Source organism: Cucurbita pepo, chromosome LG13 (genome assembly GCF_002806865.2).
Source record: "Cucurbita pepo subsp. pepo cultivar mu-cu-16 chromosome LG13, ASM280686v2, whole genome shotgun sequence".
Classification (NCBI taxonomy): domain Eukaryota; kingdom Viridiplantae; phylum Streptophyta; class Magnoliopsida; order Cucurbitales; family Cucurbitaceae; genus Cucurbita; species Cucurbita pepo.
This window is the reverse complement of record NC_036650.1, coordinates 3538907-3566836: the sequence shown is the minus strand read 5'-3', so window position 1 is coordinate 3566836 and position 27930 is coordinate 3538907. Positions and strand designations below refer to the sequence as shown.

Sequence of the window (27930 nt, the reverse complement as noted above, 5' to 3'; positions counted from 1 at the left end):
CGATTACGGCGTTATCTTATTCGTGGATTACGAAACGACTTTATGCCCTTTGTTTCCTCAATATAAGGGTGGGCAAATCAGCTTACAGTTATTCAATTGGAGAATTTGCTTTCTAATCACGAAGTTTTGATTAAGCAAATGACTAGCAACAACAAGCTTTCCCCGAAGTCAGAAATNAGTCATTTGCGGAATGGGTCCCTACACTGAAAATTCTCAACGAATTAATCCATAAAAATGTTGGTGGAAACCTCAGGGAGTACTCTACCTATGATGTAATCACAATAGATATACTTGATAAATGTTTAATTGCCAAAATACCGAAAAAGAAATTAAAAATAAAAACAGAACATGTATTTGGGTGGCGTGAGTGTCTTTGGACTCACTACCAATCTAATAAACCTATTAATACAAAAAAATTATTAATATATTTTATATATTTTAATTTGGCTCGGGTTAACCCGAAGATTTTGTCCATGAACCCAAAATCGAACCGATTCAGTTCGGGTTCAGAAAAATGAGCCTAATCCTACCCGAAATGCTAATCCAACCCAACCCAACCCTTATAGTTCGGGTTGGGTTGGTCCGGGTTGTCGGGTTGGCGGGTTGAATGTACACCCCTAGCAAGAACGGACGTGGAATCATGTCTAGTTGAATGCAAGGAGAAAAACTAAACTCATGACAGTTGAGAGCTTGATTCAACTTAGAGTTAGGAGGCATGTTAAATGAGATCCCAAAAATGCTTAAACATTAAGTTACGGTAAAAACATTTCGGGAAGAAATGCCTGTAGGAATCGACTCAGATTTGGATCACAACCATTATAAAATCGTACAAAATCTATTAAGCTGAAATGGATTGGGCTGGGCTTTGGGCTTTGGGCTTGGTGGGCTAGTTGGATGGAGCTTAAATGAGTTGGTTGTTAAATAGATTTTAAATTGGGCTGGTGAGGTTGTGGGCTGGGCTTGAGTGCGGTTGGTTTTTTTTTCTTACGGATTTGAACCAAACCACAAGGCTACGAACCGAATCGAGATTGGACTGTTACTTCTTTCGTGTGTGAACCAGTGTTCCACAGGCCTCAGGAAGGTAGACGTCAGAATTTAGTGCAACTTATTCCTAGTTTGAATTAGTCAGAATATTTAATATTTGAAGAATATATTAATTATGAAATATATCTTAGATATTCGTACTTATTGTTAGTTTGAATTAGTCAATAAATTTAATATTCGAAGAATATATTAGTTATGAAATATATCTTATATATTTGTAATCGATTAATATTTTTCCTATGATTTGATTAGTAGTATATTCTATTCTCAAGATTTAGTTAGTTTATATTTTCTTATTTGTAGGTATTAGTTGCTAGTTTGTATCATATTTAAAACGTTGTGAATATCAATGAAGATTGAACCTTCGATCCCAATTCTATTTCTCATTCTTAACTATGTATTGTTTCCTTGATTAATAATATTTTCAGATCTATTCACACTTTTGGGTGGTAGATATTGTGTTAGTTGATATCAGAGCAAGTTGGTAACCAAGGGTTTGATATTATTACTCGAGACGAATGGTGGAAGTGCTTCTATGGGTATAGTTATGGAAAAGTTTGTTGACAATAAATATAATTATTGGAAGTTATGTATATAAGCTTATTACAAGGGCAAGATTTGTGGAATTTAATTGAGAGTGATGACACAGAAATTCCATCCCATACTCCAAAGAATGCTGAATTACGCCGAAAATGGAAGATCAAATGTAGAAAAGCTTTATTTACCTTGCGAACTTTGATTAGCAAGGAATATATTGATCATGTTCGTGATTTAAAGTCACCAAAGCAAGTGTGAGAAACACTTCAAAAGCTATTCACTAAGAAAATACAGCTCAATTACAATTTCTAGAGAATGAACTAGTTGTGGTAACTCAAGGTAATTTTTCTATTGAAGAATATTTCTTGAAAGTGAAAAATTTGTGTTCTGAAATTTCAGAATTAGATGCTAAGGAGCCAGTGAGTGATGCTCGATTACGGCGTTATCTTATTCGTGGATTACGAAACGACTTTATGCCCTTTGTTTCCTCAATATAAGGGTGGGCAAATCAGCTTACAGTTATTCAATTGGAGAATTTGCTTTCTAATCACGAAGTTTTGATTAAGCAAATGACTAGCAACAACAAGCTTTCCCCGAAGTCAGAAATTGTGTTGTATGTCAAAGATCAAAGGAGACAAAATTTTCATTCAAAGCCTTCATCAAGCAATGAGAATCAATTCAGAACTGAGGAGTCGTCAAAGAAGCCATTTAAAGCTTCTTACAAGTGTGAAAACCTGGCTATTTTAAACGAGATTGTCTGGTGAAAGTGGTGTGTCATCGTTGTGGAAAGCCAGGTCATATTAAGTCAAATTGTCGAGTTAAAATGTAGGAATCAGAAGCAAATGGGAACACTTTGGGAACACTACTTAACTATTGAGGTTCTTGACTAGCCAACAGATGTGACTTCAGCTGTACATCAAGATGATGTCTCTGCAAATGCTCATGTCTTTATAGACTACAATAAAGAATGGATTGTCGATCTTGGTTGTTCTCATCATACAATTGGAAACGAAACTGTTCTATCAGATCTTCGTCCACATTGTCAAAAGAAGAGTAAAGGGCCTAGCAAAGCAGTTGAATTGGAATCATGACTTTCTCAATTCCAGGAGGAACTGAAGAAAACGNAACCCTTATAGTTCGGGTTGGGTTGGTCCGGGTTGTCGGGTTGGCGGGTTGAATGTACACCCCTAGCAAGAACGGACGTGGAATCATGTCTAGTTGAATGCAAGGAGAAAAACTAAACTCATGACAGTTGAGAGCTTGATTCAACTTAGAGTTAGGAGGCATGTTAAATGAGATCCCAAAAATGCTTAAACATTAAGTTACGGTAAAAACATTTCGGGAAGAAATGCCTGTAGGAATCGACTCAGATTTGGATCACAACCATTATAAAATCGTACAAAATCTATTAAGCTGAAATGGATTGGGCTGGGCTTTGGGCTTTGGGCTTGGTGGGCTAGTTGGATGGAGCTTAAATGAGTTGGTTGTTAAATAGATTTTAAATTGGGCTGGTGAGGTTGTGGGCTGGGCTTGAGTGCGGTTGGTTTTTTTTTCTTACGGATTTGAACCAAACCACAAGGCTACGAACCGAATCGAGATTGGACTGTTACTTCTTTCGTGTGTGAACCAGTGTTCCACAGGCCTCAGGAAGGTAGACGTCAGAATTTAGTGCAACTTATTCCTAGTTTGAATTAGTCAGAATATTTAATATTTGAAGAATATATTAATTATGAAATATATCTTAGATATTCGTACTTATTGTTAGTTTGAATTAGTCAATAAATTTAATATTCGAAGAATATATTAGTTATGAAATATATCTTATATATTTGTAATCGATTAATATTTTTCCTATGATTTGATTAGTAGTATATTCTATTCTCAAGATTTAGTTAGTTTATATTTTCTTATTTGTAGGTATTAGTTGCTAGTTTGTATCATATTTAAAACGTTGTGAATATCAATGAAGATTGAACCTTCGATCCCAATTCTATTTCTCATTCTTAACTATGTATTGTTTCCTTGATTAATAATATTTTCAGATCTATTCACACTTTTGGGTGGTAGATATTGTGTTAGTTGATATCAGAGCAAGTTGGTAACCAAGGGTTTGATATTATTACTCGAGACGAATGGTGGAAGTGCTTCTATGGGTATAGTTATGGAAAAGTTTGTTGACAATAAATATAATTATTGGAAGTTATGTATATAAGCTTATTACAAGGGCAAGATTTGTGGAATTTAATTGAGAGTGATGACACAGAAATTCCATCCCATACTCCAAAGAATGCTGAATTACGCCGAAAATGGAAGATCAAATGTAGAAAAGCTTTATTTACCTTGCGAACTTTGATTAGCAAGGAATATATTGATCATGTTCGTGATTTAAAGTCACCAAAGCAAGTGTGAGAAACACTTCAAAAGCTATTCACTAAGAAAATACAGCTCAATTACAATTTCTAGAGAATGAACTAGTTGTGGTAACTCAAGGTAATTTTTCTATTGAAGAATATTTCTTGAAAGTGAAAAATTTGTGTTCTGAAATTTCAGAATTAGATGCTAAGGAGCCAGTGAGTGATGCTCGATTACGGCGTTATCTTATTCGTGGATTACGAAACGACTTTATGCCCTTTGTTTCCTCAATATAAGGGTGGGCAAATCAGCTTACAGTTATTCAATTGGAGAATTTGCTTTCTAATCACGAAGTTTTGATTAAGCAAATGACTAGCAACAACAAGCTTTCCCCGAAGTCAGAAATTGTGTTGTATGTCAAAGATCAAAGGAGACAAAATTTTCATTCAAAGCCTTCATCAAGCAATGAGAATCAATTCAGAACTGAGGAGTCGTCAAAGAAGCCATTTAAAGCTTCTTACAAGTGTGAAAACCTGGCTATTTTAAACGAGATTGTCTGGTGAAAGTGGTGTGTCATCGTTGTGGAAAGCCAGGTCATATTAAGTCAAATTGTCGAGTTAAAATGTAGGAATCAGAAGCAAATGGGAACACTTTGGGAACACTACTTAACTATTGAGGTTCTTGACTAGCCAACAGATGTGACTTCAGCTGTACATCAAGATGATGTCTCTGCAAATGCTCATGTCTTTATAGACTACAATAAAGAATGGATTGTCGATCTTGGTTGTTCTCATCATACAATTGGAAACGAAACTGTTCTATCAGATCTTCGTCCACATTGTCAAAAGAAGAGTAAAGGGCCTAGCAAAGCAGTTGAATTGGAATCATGACTTTCTCAATTCCAGGAGGAACTGAAGAAAACGAGTGATCAACTGAGCGCATCTGAATCACACAAAAAGCAAGCCCAACAGGAAGCAGAAGAAGCAAAGAAACAACTATCAGATATGTCAGCAAAGCTTGAAGAATCCATTATCATGGCTGACCAAGAAGTTGCTGGGGGCACTGCTGTTCGTGTTTGTAGCCCTACATGCTCTCCAGGATCCAGGAGCTCTGCAGTTTCATGCAAGGAGTCCCCCGNTACAAAATCTATTAAGCTGAAATGGATTGGGCTGGGCTTTGGGCTTTGGGCTTGGTGGGCTAGTTGGATGGAGCTTAAATGAGTTGGTTGTTAAATAGATTTTAAATTGGGCTGGTGAGGTTGTGGGCTGGGCTTGAGTGCGGTTGGTTTTTTTTTCTTACGGATTTGAACCAAACCACAAGGCTACGAACCGAATCGAGATTGGACTGTTACTTCTTTCGTGTGTGAACCAGTGTTCCACAGGCCTCAGGAAGGTAGACGTCAGAATTTAGTGCAACTTATTCCTAGTTTGAATTAGTCAGAATATTTAATATTTGAAGAATATATTAATTATGAAATATATCTTAGATATTCGTACTTATTGTTAGTTTGAATTAGTCAATAAATTTAATATTCGAAGAATATATTAGTTATGAAATATATCTTATATATTTGTAATCGATTAATATTTTTCCTATGATTTGATTAGTAGTATATTCTATTCTCAAGATTTAGTTAGTTTATATTTTCTTATTTGTAGGTATTAGTTGCTAGTTTGTATCATATTTAAAACGTTGTGAATATCAATGAAGATTGAACCTTCGATCCCAATTCTATTTCTCATTCTTAACTATGTATTGTTTCCTTGATTAATAATATTTTCAGATCTATTCACACTTTTGGGTGGTAGATATTGTGTTAGTTGATATCAGAGCAAGTTGGTAACCAAGGGTTTGATATTATTACTCGAGACGAATGGTGGAAGTGCTTCTATGGGTATAGTTATGGAAAAGTTTGTTGACAATAAATATAATTATTGGAAGTTATGTATATAAGCTTATTACAAGGGCAAGATTTGTGGAATTTAATTGAGAGTGATGACACAGAAATTCCATCCCATACTCCAAAGAATGCTGAATTACGCCGAAAATGGAAGATCAAATGTAGAAAAGCTTTATTTACCTTGCGAACTTTGATTAGCAAGGAATATATTGATCATGTTCGTGATTTAAAGTCACCAAAGCAAGTGTGAGAAACACTTCAAAAGCTATTCACTAAGAAAATACAGCTCAATTACAATTTCTAGAGAATGAACTAGTTGTGGTAACTCAAGGTAATTTTTCTATTGAAGAATATTTCTTGAAAGTGAAAAATTTGTGTTCTGAAATTTCAGAATTAGATGCTAAGGAGCCAGTGAGTGATGCTCGATTACGGCGTTATCTTATTCGTGGATTACGAAACGACTTTATGCCCTTTGTTTCCTCAATATAAGGGTGGGCAAATCAGCTTACAGTTATTCAATTGGAGAATTTGCTTTCTAATCACGAAGTTTTGATTAAGCAAATGACTAGCAACAACAAGCTTTCCCCGAAGTCAGAAATTGTGTTGTATGTCAAAGATCAAAGGAGACAAAATTTTCATTCAAAGCCTTCATCAAGCAATGAGAATCAATTCAGAACTGAGGAGTCGTCAAAGAAGCCATTTAAAGCTTCTTACAAGTGTGAAAACCTGGCTATTTTAAACGAGATTGTCTGGTGAAAGTGGTGTGTCATCGTTGTGGAAAGCCAGGTCATATTAAGTCAAATTGTCGAGTTAAAATGTAGGAATCAGAAGCAAATGGGAACACTTTGGGAACACTACTTAACTATTGAGGTTCTTGACTAGCCAACAGATGTGACTTCAGCTGTACATCAAGATGATGTCTCTGCAAATGCTCATGTCTTTATAGACTACAATAAAGAATGGATTGTCGATCTTGGTTGTTCTCATCATACAATTGGAAACGAAACTGTTCTATCAGATCTTCGTCCACATTGTCAAAAGAAGAGTAAAGGGCCTAGCAAAGCAGTTGAATTGGAATCATGACTTTCTCAATTCCAGGAGGAACTGAAGAAAACGAGTGATCAACTGAGCGCATCTGAATCACACAAAAAGCAAGCCCAACAGGAAGCAGAAGAAGCAAAGAAACAACTATCAGATATGTCAGCAAAGCTTGAAGAATCCATTATCATGGCTGACCAAGAAGTTGCTGGGGGCACTGCTGTTCGTGTTTGTAGCCCTACATGCTCTCCAGGATCCAGGAGCTCTGCAGTTTCATGCAAGGAGTCCCCCGATGAAGGTGAGTTTCTAAACTATCAATCTTCTGAATTAAGAACTGCGAATAGCGAGTGTTTTTCGACTCATTCTAGTGAATGGGACTCAAAGAGTGAAGATTGTAAATTATCCTTCCCCAGAGCATGGTGGCGATGGCAGTGATCATGAATTCTCAGGCGAGCCAGCGTCGTCTCAGGGCTCGGGTTCTGGAAATTTTGGTTATGGCGTCTCTGAGGGAATGAATTGCCCATCTTCTAATGCGGATTATTATGATGTTATTGTCGAATAGAAGATTAAATCAGAGGAAATAGGAAAATTTTGTATGACAAAAAGGAAGAAAGAACAGAATGAAGGTAACGCAGATTTGAGATCTTCCAAATATCAAAGGTCATTTGTTCCTGCAGAAACTACCAATCCCCAATTGAGTTCCTGTGCTGTAAATGAGGATGAAGAGAAGAGGAAGGCGAGGTTGATTAGGAATCGAGAGAGTGCGCAGCGTTCCAGGCAAAGGAAAAAACATTATGTGGAGGAGTTGGAGAATAAAGTGAGAATCATGCATTCAACCATTGCTGGATTGAATAATAAGATATCGTATATGTTGGCTGAGCATGCAGCTCTGAGACAGCAGCTGAGTGGTTGTGGTATGTGTCAGCTTCCGCCTCCTGGTATGTACCCACATCCCTCAATGCCTCCAATGTCTTACCCATGGGTGCCATGTGCTCCTTATGTTGTTAAATCGCAAGGGTCTCAGGTCCCTCTAGTTCCTATTCTTAGATTAAAGCCCCGACAACCTGCTTCGGCAGCTAGGAGTAAAAAGAATGAGGGTAAGAAGGCAGTANCGATCCCAATTCTATTTCTCATTCTTAACTATGTATTGTTTCCTTGATTAATAATATTTTCAGATCTATTCACACTTTTGGGTGGTAGATATTGTGTTAGTTGATATCAGAGCAAGTTGGTAACCAAGGGTTTGATATTATTACTCGAGACGAATGGTGGAAGTGCTTCTATGGGTATAGTTATGGAAAAGTTTGTTGACAATAAATATAATTATTGGAAGTTATGTATATAAGCTTATTACAAGGGCAAGATTTGTGGAATTTAATTGAGAGTGATGACACAGAAATTCCATCCCATACTCCAAAGAATGCTGAATTACGCCGAAAATGGAAGATCAAATGTAGAAAAGCTTTATTTACCTTGCGAACTTTGATTAGCAAGGAATATATTGATCATGTTCGTGATTTAAAGTCACCAAAGCAAGTGTGAGAAACACTTCAAAAGCTATTCACTAAGAAAATACAGCTCAATTACAATTTCTAGAGAATGAACTAGTTGTGGTAACTCAAGGTAATTTTTCTATTGAAGAATATTTCTTGAAAGTGAAAAATTTGTGTTCTGAAATTTCAGAATTAGATGCTAAGGAGCCAGTGAGTGATGCTCGATTACGGCGTTATCTTATTCGTGGATTACGAAACGACTTTATGCCCTTTGTTTCCTCAATATAAGGGTGGGCAAATCAGCTTACAGTTATTCAATTGGAGAATTTGCTTTCTAATCACGAAGTTTTGATTAAGCAAATGACTAGCAACAACAAGCTTTCCCCGAAGTCAGAAATTGTGTTGTATGTCAAAGATCAAAGGAGACAAAATTTTCATTCAAAGCCTTCATCAAGCAATGAGAATCAATTCAGAACTGAGGAGTCGTCAAAGAAGCCATTTAAAGCTTCTTACAAGTGTGAAAACCTGGCTATTTTAAACGAGATTGTCTGGTGAAAGTGGTGTGTCATCGTTGTGGAAAGCCAGGTCATATTAAGTCAAATTGTCGAGTTAAAATGTAGGAATCAGAAGCAAATGGGAACACTTTGGGAACACTACTTAACTATTGAGGTTCTTGACTAGCCAACAGATGTGACTTCAGCTGTACATCAAGATGATGTCTCTGCAAATGCTCATGTCTTTATAGACTACAATAAAGAATGGATTGTCGATCTTGGTTGTTCTCATCATACAATTGGAAACGAAACTGTTCTATCAGATCTTCGTCCACATTGTCAAAAGAAGAGTAAAGGGCCTAGCAAAGCAGTTGAATTGGAATCATGACTTTCTCAATTCCAGGAGGAACTGAAGAAAACGAGTGATCAACTGAGCGCATCTGAATCACACAAAAAGCAAGCCCAACAGGAAGCAGAAGAAGCAAAGAAACAACTATCAGATATGTCAGCAAAGCTTGAAGAATCCATTATCATGGCTGACCAAGAAGTTGCTGGGGGCACTGCTGTTCGTGTTTGTAGCCCTACATGCTCTCCAGGATCCAGGAGCTCTGCAGTTTCATGCAAGGAGTCCCCCGATGAAGGTGAGTTTCTAAACTATCAATCTTCTGAATTAAGAACTGCGAATAGCGAGTGTTTTTCGACTCATTCTAGTGAATGGGACTCAAAGAGTGAAGATTGTAAATTATCCTTCCCCAGAGCATGGTGGCGATGGCAGTGATCATGAATTCTCAGGCGAGCCAGTAAAAAAAAAAAAAAAAAAAAAAAAAAAGCCAAGTCAACTGAGGGGCAAAAATGTCATTTTGCCCCTCCAGCCATAATAGGGGTTCAAAGAAAACCCCGTCAAATCCCCTGCAAAGGAAAAAGAGAGTTAGAGAGAAAACGGAGAGAAATAAGCCGCGAAGTTTATCGAGCCACGTCAGAATCCACCTTCAGACGAGACTTGTACAAGGACTGAGAGGCTAGCGAAGCCGATGCTCCGTCAAGATCCAAGAACGTTTCACGAGGTACGGTTCTTAACGACATTTCTCATATTTGAGCTTTTCCTATGTGAATCGAGTCCTAAAATGCTGAAATATTCACCTAGGAACAACTCTACGTCTGATCTGTGCAGAAGTTTGGCCGAGACCTCAACCCGAAGGCAGAGATCCGAGAATCGTCTGAGAATGGTGAGCGAACTTCTAACGCTCTTAACTCGTCCGATAGTCAAGCAAAAAATTACAAAAAAAAAAAAAAATACTAGGACGTATCCCGTAACATGATCTAGAACTTTGCTGACGAAATCATATCGATCCGATCTACGGATCGAAAGATATGAAAATCGGAAAGGGAAATGTGTTACGGATTGCAGAGGACAGAGAAGGAAAAAAAAAGAGGTCAGCCGGCGAGCGGTGGAGGGCGGCGTGACAGGCGCTGGACACGCGTCGACCGTCGGTTGGAGCAACGCAGCTCCAGCGAGGCGACGACATGTGTCACCTGTAAAGCCGAGTCGAACCGCAAACGCGAGCCGAGCCGAACCAGACCGACCTACCCGCGACTGCGCAGAGGCTACCGCGCGTGCGGCCTGCGACTAGCACACATCCACGCGGCGTGTGAAACGACCGTTTTGGCCCGGTTGCCTTCTGTTTGTCCAATTTTTGTCCCGGTTCCAGTTCTAATACTGTTTTTACGTGAATAGAGACCTAATCTAAGAAAATCAGTATTTTTAGACACCTCACGGGCAAAAAAACGCTAGCAAAAAAGCACGCGTCAACCAGGTAAGTAACCATCCGATATTTAGGAAGAAATACTTGTAGGATTCGCTTGGATTGTATGCATGCTAGTATATTTTGTTTCAGATTAGCTCTCCATATAAAATATTAGCCAGATTGATTGCTATGAGTGTATTAGGTGAATCATCTGAGTGTGGCTTATATGCTTTAAGCTTTCGCCGTATGTATGCATGTGTTTAATTTATGTTGGAATTGTGTATTACGTGTTCCGGGTGCTTGATGAATGAATTCGCCCCATTGAGCGCGAACTTTGTGCTCTGGGTGCTTGATGGAGGTCATCGCCCCATTGAGCCGGTATGCCTAGTTTGCATGAATTATATATTATGATGTTAGAAGACGGTTGCATGCACACTCTGTTAATTGCTAGGGCCCATTTCTATGATAAGCTTAGGGGATTACTGTTAGGAGCGATATGTCGCTCTAGCCAGACTTAACTTTCCCCTAGGAACTTAGCGGTTTACAACGGCAACAAGGTACCTCACGAGTGTTCATAGATTGCTAGTGTGAGAATGGTATCTATAACTTCGTGGGAGAACCAAGGGTCCCTGATCATTCCTTACTGCTCTTAGCCATTTCGCATGGGAAATGTGTCCCCACGTCGTACAGCCCATTAGCTGCATGGAAACGGGTTGGGTCGCGCCCCCCATAGGGGGACTATATGGGCGTAGGGGTATTTAGGACGCCCCTAGGTTAGATACCTTGTAGTCCCAGATAGCCATGTAGAGGTAGCACCTCATAGAGAGATACCGACCATATTAGCTTGGTGTAAGGAACCTCTAGGCGTTTAATAAAAGGACGATGAACTGGTGAAACCCAAGGGGCAAGCTCCAAGAGACCAAGATTAGAACCAGATGTCCTAGAACCGAATTAGGAAACCATGGGAACCTGTTAAATTAAGATGCGAAGAGAGCCTACAAGTAGGTGGCTACTAAGTATAATTTTTATACTCATCCTTACTATGTTTTCCTTTTTTCAGGAGCGTGAGGCATCGGTCAAGGGCGGGCGTGATGAGGACGGGGATTGTCATAGAGGAACGGGTTGTCCCGGGGCGTCAGTCCAGTCTTTATTTTGTATTTACATTCTTTCGAAATTTATTTCTAAACTGTCATGTGTTCTATTGTTTTCCGTTCAAAATATTTATTGGAATTTAAGGATTTTCTTTATTTCATATTTAAATCACTTTATGCATTCGCGTAAGTCACGGTCTGTAGTAAAATACTGGGTCGTGACAAATTTGGTATCAGAGCAATCAGGTTATAGGTCCTGTAGATATTTAGGATAGAGAGTTGTGTTCTCTGTGACCTCGCTCGTCAAACACATGCCGCTCACGACCAGACGTTCTCACGTGATGGAAACATAGAGACAAAGGTTAAGCTAGTATTTATAGAGTATACCATGACCAACTATGGCATTATAACCGCACATTACCTAGGAGATGTGCTACGAATGAATTGTAACCATTGTTCCTTTTCTATTGTGGTAGATAATGGCACCAAAGAGACGCAAACCATATGTAGGGCCCGGACCCAGAAGGGGAAGAAGAGAGGAAGTTCAGGACACCTCGGTCCCAACACCTAAAGTGGAATAACCTGAATTTCAGGAGAAGATTGGGGATATGCCCCAAACTAGCGAGGGAACAGTAGCACAACCATCAAGAACAAAAAGACACCGAAGGAAGGCCAAGGCCTGAAGGCTGCTTGATACACCCCCTACTGCTCCCGTCTCCGAGGAGGTCCCATCAGGTCCAACCCCGTGTACAGCAGTCCCGCTAAACCAACCATTAGTTATGCCCACAGCAGAGATGTTCCAGATGTTCATGATGACCTCGATAGAAAATAAGGCTCTGACGAACCAAATGATACAAACCATGATGGCTAATCAGTCAACAGGGCAAGGGGGTAAAGATTCAGGGACTATGACTGTGGAGTCCCGCTACTTAAGAGATTTCCAAAGGCATAAACTGCCTTCCTTTGACGGAGGCAAGGTGGATCTCATTGCCACTGAGAATTGCTAGAGGCCATAGAAACGACCTTCCATTTTATGAATTGTCCGCCAAAGTATGAAGTCCATTGTGGGACGTATATGTTGAAAGAAGAGACGCACTTCTGGTGGAAGGGTGCTCAGAAGACCATTTATACCACAAGGAGAGTTTATTACTTGGTGTCAGTTTAAAGATGCGTATCTCCACAAATATTACCCAATCACTGCCAGAGTGAAAATGCAGACAACATTCCTCACACTGAAACAGGGAGACAGATCAGTGAAGGAATATGACTTGGAGTTCAATAGGTTGGCTAGGTTTTCTCCAGCCTATGTTAGTTTCGAGGAGTTGAAGGGCGAACGATTTATCGCTGGCCTGAGGGAGGAACTAAGGGGGAATGTGACATCTCAGTCATTCTTCGTCTATGCGAAAGCCCTTCAAGTGGCGACCCTGCTCGACGCGTCCCGCACCAACAAGCTGCAGTTGGAAACAGCACAATCATCTCACACTGCAACCCAGGGAAAGGTGACAGACCCTAGCCACCCCAGAACTGGTAGACCGCCCCATGGCCGCACTGATAAATGAAGAAGGGCCCCGGTATGGAACATGACCCTTTGTCCTAACTGTCGGCATCCTCACACAGGGGAATGCAGAGCAGGAACAGGCGCCTGCTACAAAACCAGCCAAGTAGGGCACTTTGCAGTGGATTGCTCTCAGAGGGACAATCAGCGTGTCAATCGACCTGCAGTACAGCATCAGAGGGGCCAGGGTGCTCAACATCAGCAGGGGCGAGCTGTAGCCCATGCAACAACAGCCAGGCAAGCTGACCAGCCTAACGCAGTTGTCATAGGTACGCTACTCGTATTTGGCCATCTTGCTTTAGTATTGTTTGATTCGGGTTTGCCGCATTCATTCGTATCTGAGGAGTTTGTAGAGCTAGCACACCTAGAGAAAGAACTTTTAGAGATTACCCTATCAGTGTCCACCTCTGCTCACGAGCTATTGCTAGCTACCCATAGGGTTAAAGGAGGTGGTGTAACAATATCAGGGCGTGTCATCGAAGCTACACTGAGAGTGTTAAGCCTGCAAGGCTTTGATGTCATCTTGGGTATGGATTGGCTAGGCGAGAATTGCGTTTTGATAGATTGCGAGACTCGAATAGTGACTCTTAGGCTTCTGTCAGGGGACAACTTTAAGGGCTAAGAAGCTGATTCGTAGTGGCGCAAGTTCATTTCTAGCCAGTGTGACCTTAGACAATAGTAACAAACAAATAACCTCATTAGTACACATCGTCAGGGAGTTTGTAGATGTCTTTTCGAAGGATCTGCCAGGATTGCTCCTAGCTAAGGAAGTCAATTTTCAGATTGATTTGGAACTAGAAACTGTGTAGATCTCCAAGGCACCTTACAGGATGGCACCTGCAGAACTCAGGGAATTGAAGGAACAGTTACAGGAGCTATTTGATAAGGGTTTCGTCCGACCCAGTGCAATACCCTGGGGAGCCCCTGTTCTGTTTGTCAAGAAGAAGGACGGGTCCATGCGGTTGTGTATTGATTACAGGAAATTAAACAAGGTCACTATAAAGAATAAGTACCCTCTCCCGAGAATTGACGACCTATTTGATCAGCTACAGGGAGCAACAGTCTTCTCCAAAATTGACCTAAGGTCGGGGATCATCAGTTGAGGGTCAGAGAAGGGGATATACTCAAGACAGCTTTCAGAAGTCGTTATAGACATTACGAGTTTCTCGTTATGTTCTTCGGTCTTACCAATGCACTAGCAGTTTTCATGAAACTAATGGACAGGGTGTTTAAGGAATTCTTAGACACCTTTGTCATATTGTTCATCGACGAAATTTTGGTATACTCTAAGTCAGAGGAAGATTATGAAAAACACTAAGAAAAGTCTTAACAATACTGAGAGCCCAGCAGTTGTATGCCAAGTTTTCCAAGTGCGAGTTTTGGTTGTCTGAAGTAGCATTTCTGAGTCACGTGGTGTCAAGCAAGGGGATTACAGTGGACCCAGCTAAGATAGAAGTAGTGAAGAGGTGGCCACAGCCGACCACAGTCACGGAGGTGAGGAGTTTTCTAGGGCTAGCTGGATATTACAGAAGATTTGTCCAGAATTTCTCCAAAATTTCCTCAGCGCTATCTCAGCTAACCAAGAAAGGCAAGCCCTTTGCTTGGACTCCAGCTTGCGAACAGAGTTTCCAAGAACTCAAGAAGAGGTTGGTAACCGCACCAGTCCTTACGGTTCCAGACGTGTTAGGTAATCTCGTGGTGTACAGTGATGCATCAGGGGAAGGTTTGGGGTGTGTGCTCATGCAGAAGGGTAAGGTGATAGCGTATGCTTCTCGACAACTGAAGGAATATGAACGAAACTACCCAATGCATGACCTCGAGTTAGTAGCGGTAGTATTTTCTCTAAAAACGTGGCGGCATTACCTGTATGGGAAAAAAGTACAAGTCTTCACCGATCATAAGAGCCTCAAGTACTTGTTCACGCAGAAGGAGCTCAATATGAGAGAAAGGCGATGGTTGGAATTGGTAAAGAATTATGACAGAGATCCTGTACCATCCAGGCAAAGCCAACGTTGTAGTGGATGCATTGAGTAGGAAGGCTGTGCATACTTCTGCGATGATCATCACACAGGAAAGACTACAGGATGAGATGAAGAGGGCTGGGATAGACGTGGTGGTTAAAGATGGTACTGTGCTGATGGCACAGTTAACCATACAACCCACCCTACGAAAGAAAATTATCGACGCTCAAAGGTCTGATGAACACCTCAGTAAAGTGTGGAGTCAAATTGAGACAGAGAGGCCAGCAGAGTATTCTATCTCCTCAGATGGGGGTCTCCTATGGAAAAACCGCCTGTGCGTTCCCCGAGACGAGGGAATCTTAAAAGATATTATGACTGAAGCCCATGATACATCTTATACGTTCCACCCTGGAAGTAAGAAGATGTATCAGGATCTGAAAAGATATTATTGGTGGTTCAGAATAAAGAGGGTCATAGCGAATTTCGTAAGCCGTTGCTTAACCTGCCAGCAAGTAAAGGCCCCGAGGCAGCGCCCAGCAGGATTGCCACAGCCCCTGAACGTTCCTCAATGAAAATGGGAAGCAGTCTGTATGGATTTCGTCTCGGGTTTGCCAAAGACAAAGCAGGGTTTCAACGTCATCTAGGTAATTGTAGACAGACTGACTAAGACGGCCCACTTCATTCCAAGAAAGTCCACATATCGAGTGTTTCGGTGGGCTCAATTATATATCAAGAAGATGGTATGCCTGCACGGGGTACCAGTGTCCATAGTATTAGGCCGGGATACAAGGTTCACCTCTCAGTTTTGGAAAAGTCTCTAGAAAGCACTAGGAACTCAGTTGAGGTTCAGTACAACGTTCCATCCTCAAACGGACGGACAGACTGAAAGGCTGAACTAGATTTTATTGAATATGTTGCGAGCCTGTTCCTTAGATTTCTCTGGGTGCTGGGACGAACATCTGCCGTTGATGGAGTTTGCCTACAATAATAGTTATCAAGCGACCATTCAAATGGCCCCCTTTGAGGCACTGTATGGGCGTAGTTGTCGAACACCAGTGTTTTGGGAAGAGATAGGAACGCAGCAACTACTGGGACCAGAGTTAGTTCAGGTCACCAACACAGCGGTGCAGAAAATCAAGCAGAGGATACTCACCGCACAGAGCCAACAGAAAAGCTATGCAGATGTGCGTAGAAGGGACCTCAAATTTGAGGTGGGTGACCACGTGTTCCTGAAGGTAGCCCCTATGAGGGGGGTGTTGAGGTTCAAAAAGAAGGGGAAATTGAGCCCAAGGTTCATAGGCCCCTTCGAGATTCTAGAAAGAGTTGGGGTTGTAGCTTACAGAATTGCTCTGCACCGAACCTTGCCGTCGTGCACAATGTGTTCCACGTATCCATGCTGTGAAAGTACACTCCAGACCCTACTCATGTAATCGAGCATGAGATGCTTCCTCTTCAGGAAGATTTGTCTTACGAGGGAAGCCTAGCATAATTTTGGCTCGAGCCACTAGGCGGTTGCGCAACAAAGATATTCCTTTGGTAAAGGTCTCATGGGGTAACCGCCGTGAGGAAGAGGCAACCTGGGAACGGGAAGAGAACGTGAGGAGAGCTTACCCCGAAATCTTCCAAGAAATATCAACTTTCGGGGACGAAAGTTCTTAAGGAGGGGAGAGTTTNAAAAAAAAAAAAAAAAAAAAAAAAAAAAAAAAAAAAAAAAAAAAACTCATCAAATCCCCTGCAAAGGAAAAAGAGAGTTAGAGAGAAAACGGAGAGAAATCAGCTGCGAAGTTTATCGGACCACGTCGGAATCCACCTTCAGATGAGACTTGTACAAGGACTAAGAGGCTAGCGAGACCGATGCTCTGTCAAGATCCAAGAACGTTTCACGAGGTAAGGTTCTGAACGACATTTCTCAGAGCTGAGCTTTTCCTATGTGAATCGAGTCCTAAAATGCTGAAATATTCATCTAGGAACAACTCTACGCACGATCTGTGAAGAAGTTTGGCCGAGACCTCAACTCGAAGGTAGAGATCCGAGAATCGTCCGAGAATGGTGAGCGAACTTCCGATGCTCTTAACTCATCTGGTAGTCAAGCAAAAAATTATAAAAAAAAAAATACTAGGACGTAGCTCGTAACACGATCTAGAACTTTGTCACNAAAAAAAAAAAAAAAAAAAAAAAAAAAAAAAAAAAAAAAAAAAAAAAAAAAAAAAAAAAAAAAAAGAGGTCAGCCGGCGAGCGGCGGAGGGCGGCGTGACAGGCGCCAGACACTCGTCGATCGTCGACTGGAACAACGCAGCTCCAGCGAGGCAACGACACGTGTTGCCTACAAGGCCGAGCCGTACCAGACCGACGACCCGCGACTACGCAGGGACTGCCGCGCGTGGTAGGCATGCCTGCGGCCTGCGATTGGCGCACGTCCACGAGCGTGGTCAGCACACTACTAGGGCGTGAGCGGGCGTGAAACGGCCGTTTTGGACCGGTTGCCCTCTATTTGCCCGATTTTTGTCCCGATTCCCGTTATAATACTATTTTTACGTGAATAGGGATCTAATCTAATGAAATCAGTATTTTTGGACACCTCACGCGTAAAGAAACGCTAGCAAAAAGTCACACATCGACCAGGTAAGTCACCACTCGGTATTTAGGAAGAAATACTTGTAGGATTCGCTTGGATTGCATGCATGCTAGTAATTTTGTTTCAGATTAGCTCTCTATGTAAAATATGGTAGAAAAAAAATACATGAAGGGGAGAAGAAGCGAAGACACACAAATTAATTTTCTTCTTTTGTGTGTCATTAGAACTTGGTACCATTTTCTTTATATAATAAAAAGTTTACCCATTTTTTGCTACAAATCAGCAAACACTTCACCACTCATTCTACTATTCCTCTCCTTAAAAAACACTCCACCACTCATTCTACTATTCCTCTCCCTAAAAATGAGTTCCACTACTTCCAATATCTCCAGTCGTTTTTTAGGGAGAAATAAGCAACAAAAAATAAATATTAACCACTATTTTTCTTTAACCCAACAAAAAAAACTTATATATATATATAAAAAAAAAACAAGTTTATAACCAACAATCACTCCTCTAAACTTGTTTAACTATGTTGAGTCGACTTTCTTCAAGTCAATCTTCTCTCTTAACTCTAGGAACCGTTGTCTTGCTACGGCTTTGTCAGAATATCCGCCAACTATTCATCTGTGTTCACATATTCCAGTTCAATAGTTTCAGTTTGTATACATTGGCGAATAAAGTGGAACTTGGTATCAATGTGCGTTGTTGTGCGATCCTAACAAGGTTCTCCATTCCCATGTTTTCTCATCTTCATTCTTGGTTCCATGGGAATCGAACAAGGATTGCACTCCCCCATTCCTAGCTTCTCTATGATTTGTCTTGCATATCCGGCCTAGCATAAAGTGATTGATTCACTACTTTGTCGTACCTCAATACCCAAGTAATAGCTCAAAAGTCCAAGATCGCTCATCTCAAATTTCTAGTGCATCTCTTCCTTGAATTGAGCTATAACTTGTTTGTTTGAGCCGACTATGATTAAGTCATCCACATATGTGCCGATTATCATTGCTTAAACTCCATTAATTTTCTTGTAGAGAGAATATTCATGTGGACATCATACAAGGCTTTATGTAGTTTTAACACCATGTTTGGATTTTCCTTGTCAACGAACCCTTCTGGCTGAACAACATACACCTCCTCTTCTAACTCACCATTCAGAAAAGCTGTCTTTACATCCATGTGATGTACTTTCTAGTTCTTAATGGAGGCATAGGCAAAAATTAATCTCACTGTTTCTAACTTGGCCACTGGTGCGAATACTTCATTGTAATCTGCACCAAACCGCTGTGCATATCCCTTTGCCACGAGTCTCGCCTTATGTTTCATGATTTCTCCATCTGGATTTTTCTTTAACTTGAAAATCCATTTGATGTCGATTGCTTTATGATTCTTCGGCAAATCTGTGAGTTCCCACGTTCTGTTCTTTTCAATTGAGAGAATTTCAGACTTCATGGCATTCCTCCAGTTTTCATTCTTAGCAGCTTCCTCATATGAGGTTGGCTCCTCTATAGAAAGAAAACAAAGGTCCATTGCTTCCTTCTCTGCTTCGTTTAGTTCTCTGTAAATATCTTCTAGAGACCTGAACTTTTTCGGCGTCGATGAGCTTGACGATGATGCATTTGAGGTACTGTCTGGCGTTGATAAAGCTGAGGACAAATTTTCCCTTTGTCTTTCATCTGGATCAACTTCGATTTGTTCAATATTTCGCTCCTCTGTTCTAATCTGTTTTTCTGAAATTCGAAANTTCTTGGTTCCATGGGAATCGAACAAGGATTGCACTCCCCCATTCCTAGCTTCTCTATGATTTGTCTTGCATATCCGGCCTAGCATAAAGTGATTGATTCACTACTTTGTCGTACCTCAATACCCAAGTAATAGCTCAAAAGTCCAAGATCGCTCATCTCAAATTTCTAGTGCATCTCTTCCTTGAATTGAGCTATAACTTGTTTGTTTGAGCCGACTATGATTAAGTCATCCACATATGTGCCGATTATCATTGCTTAAACTCCATTAATTTTCTTGTAGAGAGAATATTCATGTGGACATCATACAAGGCTTTATGTAGTTTTAACACCATGTTTGGATTTTCCTTGTCAACGAACCCTTCTGGCTGAACAACATACACCTCCTCTTCTAACTCACCATTCAGAAAAGCTGTCTTTACATCCATGTGATGTACTTTCTAGTTCTTAATGGAGGCATAGGCAAAAATTAATCTCACTGTTTCTAACTTGGCCACTGGTGCGAATACTTCATTGTAATCTGCACCAAACCGCTGTGCATATCCCTTTGCCACGAGTCTCGCCTTATGTTTCATGATTTCTCCATCTGGATTTTTCTTTAACTTGAAAATCCATTTGATGTCGATTGCTTTATGATTCTTCGGCAAATCTGTGAGTTCCCACGTTCTGTTCTTTTCAATTGAGAGAATTTCAGACTTCATGGCATTCCTCCAGTTTTCATTCTTAGCAGCTTCCTCATATGAGGTTGGCTCCTCTATAGAAAGAAAACAAAGGTCCATTGCTTCCTTCTCTGCTTCGTTTAGTTCTCTGTAAATATCTTCTAGAGACCTGAACTTTTTCGGCGTCGATGAGCTTGACGATGATGCATTTGAGGTACTGTCTGGTAAATCCTTTTAGCCAGAGTTCTCCTTGCAGTTTTCTCTATCACATTCTTTGTGTTCATCTAGATCGAGCGTGTGCGTTGTTGTGTGATCCTAACAACTGGTATCAGAGCTAACGACTGATATCATAGCTTCTCCCCAAAATTTTGCAGGCATCTCTTTGCTCTTTAACATACATCTGGCCATCTCTACCACCATTCGATTACGCCTTTCTACTACGCCATTTTGCTGTGGTGAAAATGGTGCCGTAAGAAGTCTCTTCATGCCTTCATTCTTGCAATAGTCTTTAAAAGCAGTAGATACAAACTCTCCTCCACGGTCTGTTCTAAAGCTCTTAATCTTCTTGCATTTCTCTACCTCCACACTGATCTTGAACTTTTTAAACACCAGCAGTGTTTCATTCTTGTTTTTCAACATAAACACCCACATAAATCGTGAAAAATCATCCACTAGTAACATAAAATATCTGTTACCTCCAGACGTCATTGGCGAAATAGGTCCACATAGATCTCCATGGACAAGATCCAAAGACTCCTTCGCACGATATGTTGTTGTTCAGGGAAAAGGAGTCCTATGCTGCTTTTCAATTAAACACCCATCGCATAATTGATTGACTTGGGTGATTTTCAGCAACCCTTCAACCATTCTCTTGTCATTTAATTGCTTTAAAGAGTGAAAATTCAGGTGTCCATACCTCGCGTGCGAGAGCCAACCACTGTTACTTATATTTGTCATTAAACACACCTGATCTGCAAGCTTCAGCTTTGCTACATACAATCTGTTGAATTGTCTGGTCACCATAATAATCAGGCTCCTAGCTCTGTCAATATCTTCATCACACTGTTCTCTATGACAATTTTATTTCCGCTCTCATCCAGTTGTCCCAAACTTATAATATTTCTTTTGAGTTTAGGTATGTAATAGACTTGCGATAAGATCAATTGCTCATCGGTTTTGCATTTGAAGAGCACTATTTCTCGACCACAAATGTCTATTACAGAGTTATCGCCGAAGCGTACCTTTCCAACAACAGATGTGTTGAGCTCACGAAACACCCTCCTTTCTCCTGACATGTGGTTGCTTGCTCCAGTATCTAGGAACCAGGAATTTTCAGCTCCAATATTGTCTGGTGGCGGCATTATAGTTTCATTCAACATCACAAAATTAGGCTCTTTGTCATGTGTGGTTTTAATTTCACATGCCTCTATCGTCAGTAATGAAGACTCCTCATCCTTTTGCATCTCTATCAAGTTGAGTTGTTCGTCTTTTGTGCAACACTCTGATGCGAAGTGTCCCATTTGCTGACACCTGTAACATTTAATTTTACTTTTGTCAAATTTCTTCTTTTGAGTTTGCGACTCTCCTTCATCTCCTCGATGCCAGTCAATTCTCCCATGACCTTTCCATCTTCCACGACCCCGTCCCCTGCCTCCTCTAGAACTGCCTTGATCCTTCTTCTTTCTTTGAGGATTTTGCATTCTCTCGTTCCGTCCATTTTGCATGAGTGAGGAGAACGGTTTCATCTTTTTCTCCAAACCCTTGCAACCTTTCTTCATGTGCCTTGAGTGATCCAATAATCTCATCAACGGATTTCGTTTTGAGATCACTGAACTCCTCAATCGTTGAAGTGATTTGAAGAAACTTTGTAGAGGTGGATCATAGAAGTTTCTTAACTACTTGGATATCATCCACAGTATTGCCGAGACCTCTCAATTTGTTGACAATAATGGTGAGTTTTCCAGAATACTCATCAATACTTTTTGAATCACCCATCCTCAACGCTTCAAACTCCCGCCAGAGAGTCTGCATTCTAACTTCTTTTACTCTTTCCGCACCTAGATTCATATTTTTCAACATGATCCAGGCTTCTTTGGCTGTTTTCTTGGAACCCAACTGTAGCAACATATCTTCTCCAATACTTTGATAAATAGCTGTTAAAGCCATCTTATCTTTGCGGTTATCTACTGTTTCGAGTGACTCAATTGCCTCCCAAACACCTTGTGCCATCATAAATACCTCCATCTTAATCGCCCAAGCTGCATAGTTGCATTTTGTCAACATCGAGTATTTGAGTGTGACAGATCCCTCCTTTTCTTGAATCCGTACACTCACTTTATGTGAGGCATCACCTTCTATCGCACCGGTGTTCTGGCTCCTGTCACTCGATTCCTGTCTCATTTTTTTTATCTCTCTCCCTTCTTGACCGCTCAATCTCTAGGTGAGACATGATTGAAAACAGACCTTGATCTTGTAGCTCTGATACCAATTGATAGAAGAAAAAAAATACCAGAAGGGAAGAAGAAGCGAAGACACACATATTAATTTTCTTCTTTTGTGGTGTCATTAGAACTCGACACCATTTTCTTTATATAATAAAAAGTTTACCCATTTCTGCTACAAATTAGCAAACACTCCACCACTCATTCTACTATTTCTCTCCCTAAAAATGAGTTCCACAACTTCCAATATCTCCAGTCTTTTTTCATGGAGAAATAAGCAACAAAAATAATTAACCACTATTTTTTTAACCCCAAAAAAAAATATATATATATATATATATATATATATATATATATATATATATATATATATATATATATAAAACAAGTTTATAACCAACAAGATATTAGCCAGATTGATTGCTATAAGTGTATTGGGAGAATCATCTGAGTGTTGCTTGTATGCTTTAAGCTTCCGTCGTATGTATGCATGCGTTTATTTTGTTGGAATTGTGTATCACGTGTTCCAGGTGCTTGATGAATGAATTCGCCCCATTGAGCGCAAACTTCGTGCTCTGGGTGCTTGATGGAGGTCATCGCCCCGTTGAGCCAGTATGCCTAGTTTGCATGAATTATATATTATGATGTTAGAAGACGGTTGTATGCACACTCTGTTAATTGCTAGGGCCCATTTCTATGATAAGCTTAGGGGATTACTGTTAGGAGCGATATGTCGCTCTAGCCAGACTTAACTTTCCCCTAGGAACTTAGCGGTTTACCACGGCAAGAAGGTATCTCAGGAGTGTTCATAGATTGCTAGTGTGAGAACGGTATCTATAGCTTCGTGGGAGGACCAAGGGTCCTTGATCAGTTCTTACTGCTCTTAGCCATTTCGCATGGGAAATGTGTCCCCACGTCGTACAGCCCATTAGCTGCATGGGAACGGGTTGGGTCGCTCCCCCCATAGGGGGACTATATGGGCATAGTGGTATTCAGCACGCCCCTAGGCTAGATACCATGTAGTCCCAGATAGCCATGTAGAGGTAGCACCTCATAGAGAGATACCGACCATATTAGCTTGGCGTAAGGAACCTCTAGGCGTTTAATGAAAGGACGATGAACTGGTGAAACCCAAGGGGCAAGCTCCAAAGGACTAAGATTAGAACCAGATGTCCTAGAACCGAATTAGGAAACCGTAGGAACCTGTTAAATTAAGATGCAAAGAGAGCCTACAAGTAGGTGGCTTACTAAGTATAATTTATATACTCATCCTTGCTATGTTTTCCTTTTTTTAGGAGCGCGAGGCGTCGGTCAAGGGCGGGCGTGATGGGGACGGGGATTGTCACAGAGGAACAGGTTGTCCCGAGGTGTCAGTCCAGTCTTTATTTTGTATTTGCATTCTTTCAAAATTTATTTCCAAACTGTCATGTGTTCTGTTGTTTGTCGTTCAAAATCTTTATTAGAATTTAAGAATTTTCTTTATTTCATATGTAAATTACTTTGTGCATTCGTGTGTGTCGTAAGTCACGGTCCGTAGTAAAATATTGGGTCGTGACAGAGCAAGAGTTGAAATTCAATCAACAAGGAAAGGGGTCGCAACATTTAAATGATTCGGACGAGTCTATTAAGCTTGGAAATGCTAGCGAACTTCTTGTTGCTTCTTTATACGGTCCAAGGAATGAAAAATTAGTGAAGATCGATGGAAACTTGATAATTCATTCTTCTTGGTTTGCGAGAAAGCTATGGTCTCTCGCAAGGCTTCTGATACGAACACAGCTAGAGAGACTGGTTTTGCAATTCCTAGAGATCTTAGTCTAACCCTCACCATCCCCAACATCAGGGAAAGTGGTGGTAAACATCCTCATGCGTATTAGAAATCCTGCCAAACAACTAACGCACTTGCCAAAGTGAAGTTTGAAGTTTTTCGTAAGGCTCTCGAATTATTGAGAAATAAGCTTGCATTAAGGGAGGTTGTTAGAATTTAGTGCAACTTATTGCTATTTTGAATTAGTCAAGATATTTAATATTTAGATATTATATTAGTTATGAAATATATCTTAGATATTCGTAATCAGTTAATATTTTTTCCTTTATTTGATGAGTAGTATATTTTATTTTATTTTGTTAGTAGTATATTTTATTCTCAAGAATGAGTTAGTTTATATTTTTTTTTATTAGTAGGTAGTTTGTATCATATTTAAAGTTGTGAATATGAATGAAGATTGAACATTCGATCCCAACTCTATTTCTCATTCTTAACTTTATATTATACTTGAGTAAAAATATTTTTAGATTTATTCACACTTTTAAATGATAGATATTGTGTCAAGAACGAATATGAGTATACGAAAGGTATAAATGAAACAAAAATAATTTACTCTCCTCTCTTTACAAAATAAATAAATAAATAAATAAAAGATTATTAATATATAATTTGAGAGGGGAAGATGTTAAAAATGAGATTCCACAAAAGGGTGTTTTAATTAATTAACATAACACAATTAAATTGTAGAATTATTTCCCCTTTTGTCCTTCCTCTTTGTCTCTTTCTTAACACTTAAATATTCTTTCCTTTACACACTTATATGCTAACCAGCTCTTATTTAATTGCTTAATCACCTAAACCCAATAATTATATTTAAAAAAAATAAATATCTTTTTTGGAAACTTAACAAAGTAATTAACCTTTTTTGGTATGATAATTAAGAAATTATTCTAAATGATTATTGATTTTGAAAATGATGGGAAATAAATAGTTTGAAAATGGTTTAAAAAGATTGGGAGAGTTTTTGTAAGGTTGAAAAAGCAAAACCTAAAGATATATGAATAATGGATGTGAGAGAGATGAGATTATAATTTGTATGTTTCTCTCATAATTACTTCCCTACCACCCTTTCATCATTCTCATCATATATATATATATATTTTATGGCTAATTCTAAAACGCTTAAATTAATTAAAATATTCTCAACTTTTAAAAATAACATTAAAACGAGAGATAATCTATGAGGTGTCGATACACTCTTTTCGTCTATATATTGACGGTAATAATTTATTTTTTAATTTCTTAGCTTCAGGCTTAGCTTATTGACGGTAATAATTTATTCTTTTCGTCTAAATATTCTCAACTTTTCGTCTATACACAGCTTAGCTTCAGGCTTACAAATAATTTAGCATATGCATTAGTAATACAACATATTTATTCTTTGAGATAAACAAAAATCTTAAACTACATATTTTTTACCACCCATACTATTACTTAATTACTTACCACCTGCATTATCCAAAAATAAAATTTTGTAAGAAAAAAACAAAAGAAACAAATCATAAAATTCTCAAATCAAATCAAAATTCAACATTACCTTTCCGATTTTCACATTTTTTGTTGAGGTAAGTGATGAAAAGGGTGAGCAAGGCGACTGCTGCAATGAGTCCAATAATTATTGCCAATGTCTTGTTGACCTCGTTCTCGTTGTCGTTTGAGTCTTCTGCCAATATATAATTATTTTTTAATGTAAAAATCATTTCTAGAATTTTAAAATACGGTCGAAGTGGAAGACTAATAGGGTTTTGGCATTTTGAATGTTCCAAGTCTATTGACTCAAAAGATAAGTTAGGTGTGTCTTATTGCCATTTTCTACCAAAGAATTACTAAAAAGTCTTTGGAGTGTAATTTGGTCCTAATTTTTTTAAAAAATAAATAGTACCCATGTAATTATTATTTATGTAACCGTTCAAATTTTTTTTTTCGTGCTTCCCCTCAAAATTTCTAAAACGTGTTTATTAATAAAAAAATTTATAAATAATGTTTCGTTTCTTTCTATCATTGATGTGAGATCTCACCATTTCTGTTTCAAAAAATAATTTTTGAAAAAAATGAATTAAAAAAATAAAATCATATTAAAAGAAAAGGTAACTTACTATGTCCATTTCCATATCCACGTCCATACCCATTTCCATCATCCTGCGCGTGGGCTGCACCTCGAGTAAATCGCGCGTAGCATTTAGCCAAAAACAAATCCCCCCAAGCAGAATTCCCACACCCCGATTTGAGCAGTTTGATAGCGTCAGAGATGCAATCCTGGCAGTCGCTCACACTCAAATCCCCAACGCACTGAGCCACACTCCGTACATCCCCACCTCCACCTGTCCTATAGGTTCCACCATCACTAACCAAATACGCCAGCGCAGCATCAACCCCAGTCAACGCGTCCAAGTCAGACCCAATCGACGGTCCACATTTCTTAACCACAACCGTCTTGTCCTCCACCCCAAAGAAGCTCTTATTGTCGTACTTGACAAAACACCCCTCCAGCTGCAACGCTCCCCCGCACGCATCGCTGCAGATGGTCCCAAGCCGGCTAACCGACCCAGCAACGCACTTGGAGCAGTCGCCTGAGTTGAGGTCGCCCCGACATTGGTAGAGGCCGTAGATGGTGTCCTGTGAGGTGGAGCCGACAACAGTGAAGTTGGCGTAGGCGGCGGAAGTGGCGGAGCCGACAAGACGGCCGAGGAGTAAGTTAAGATTGGCATGGAAGGGTGAATTGGGAATGTATTTCTGGATGGTGCAGCCGCCGAAGACGTAGGTGTCGAAGGAAGTGGAGGATGAGGGAGGTGTCAGAATTGCGACGGCGCCGTACAGAAATGTCAGAAATGAAGAGAAGGGAAGGCGCGTTCTAGTTTCCGACATGTGGAGAGAGGAAAAGGGGAGGGATTTTGCAGAGAGTATAGGGGGAGAAGAGGAGGGTGGGAAGGAGATTGGGAATTGCAAAATATATAATATAAATTGGAGTTTATTATTATAAATATTATATCATAAAGTTTACGTAGAAAGCGAAAAAGAAAAATAAAAAGGGGAAAAAAATAGTGTATATATGATGATTTTCCAAGTTCGAGAATCCTTTTGAAAGATGGGGACAGAGGCAAAAGGGGTGACAGTTTTCCTAAGCTTCATAAAGCAAAACCTAAAGATATATGAATAATGGATGAGAGAGAGGGATGAGATGAGATTATAATTTGTATGGCTCTCTCATAATTACTTCCCTACCTCTTTTTTATCATTGTCATGATAGTGACGAGGTAGATAATGACACTTTTCTTTCTTTTTTTTTTTTTATAATAATGTCCATAAACCGGATTTGGTATTGGATTCATAATTTGGATTTGGCACATGATACCTCGATATTTTTATATGACCACTATCCTTACATACTAGCATGTTTTGTCCTTCATTCATATGTATCATACGAAAATTTGAAAGAGATAACCTAACATAAAGTTGTTCCAAGAAAAACATACTC

The 27930-nt window shown here is 39.7% G+C and overlaps 2 protein-coding genes across 2 annotated transcripts; one reads left to right on the top strand and one right to left on the bottom strand.

Moving 5' to 3' along the window:
• The first annotated feature begins 13274 nt into the window (after positions 1-13274).
• Positions 13275-13871, top strand: LOC111808708. Its single transcript, XM_023694855.1, has one exon. The coding sequence runs from the start codon at positions 13275-13277 to the stop codon at positions 13869-13871; it is 597 nt and encodes a 198-aa protein (XP_023550623.1).
• An 11850-nt stretch (positions 13872-25721) lies between these two features.
• On the bottom strand, positions 25722-27415 carry LOC111809091 (cysteine-rich repeat secretory protein 12-like). The gene is made up of 3 exons (XM_023695439.1): positions 26552-27415; positions 25993-26118; positions 25722-25904 (listed from the first exon to the last, which is right to left on the bottom strand). Exons 1-3 carry the CDS (start codon positions 27318-27320, stop codon positions 25894-25896), a joined length of 906 nt encoding a protein of 301 aa, XP_023551207.1. The 5' UTR covers positions 27321-27415; the 3' UTR covers positions 25722-25893.
• Positions 27416-27930: the final 515 nt, after the last annotated feature.

Coding starts and splice junctions, on each gene's coding strand:
- LOC111808708 (XM_023694855.1), top strand. CDS start 13,275: ATGACCCTTTGTCCTAACTGTCGGCATCCTCACACAGGGGAATGCAGA.
- LOC111809091 (XM_023695439.1), bottom strand. CDS start 27,320: ATGTCGGAAACTAGAACGCGCCTTCCCTTCTCTTCATTTCTGACATTT. Junction 26,119..26,551: donor TGGATATGGAAATGGACATA/GTAAGTTACCTT, acceptor ATATATTGGCAG/AAGACTCAAACGACAACGAG.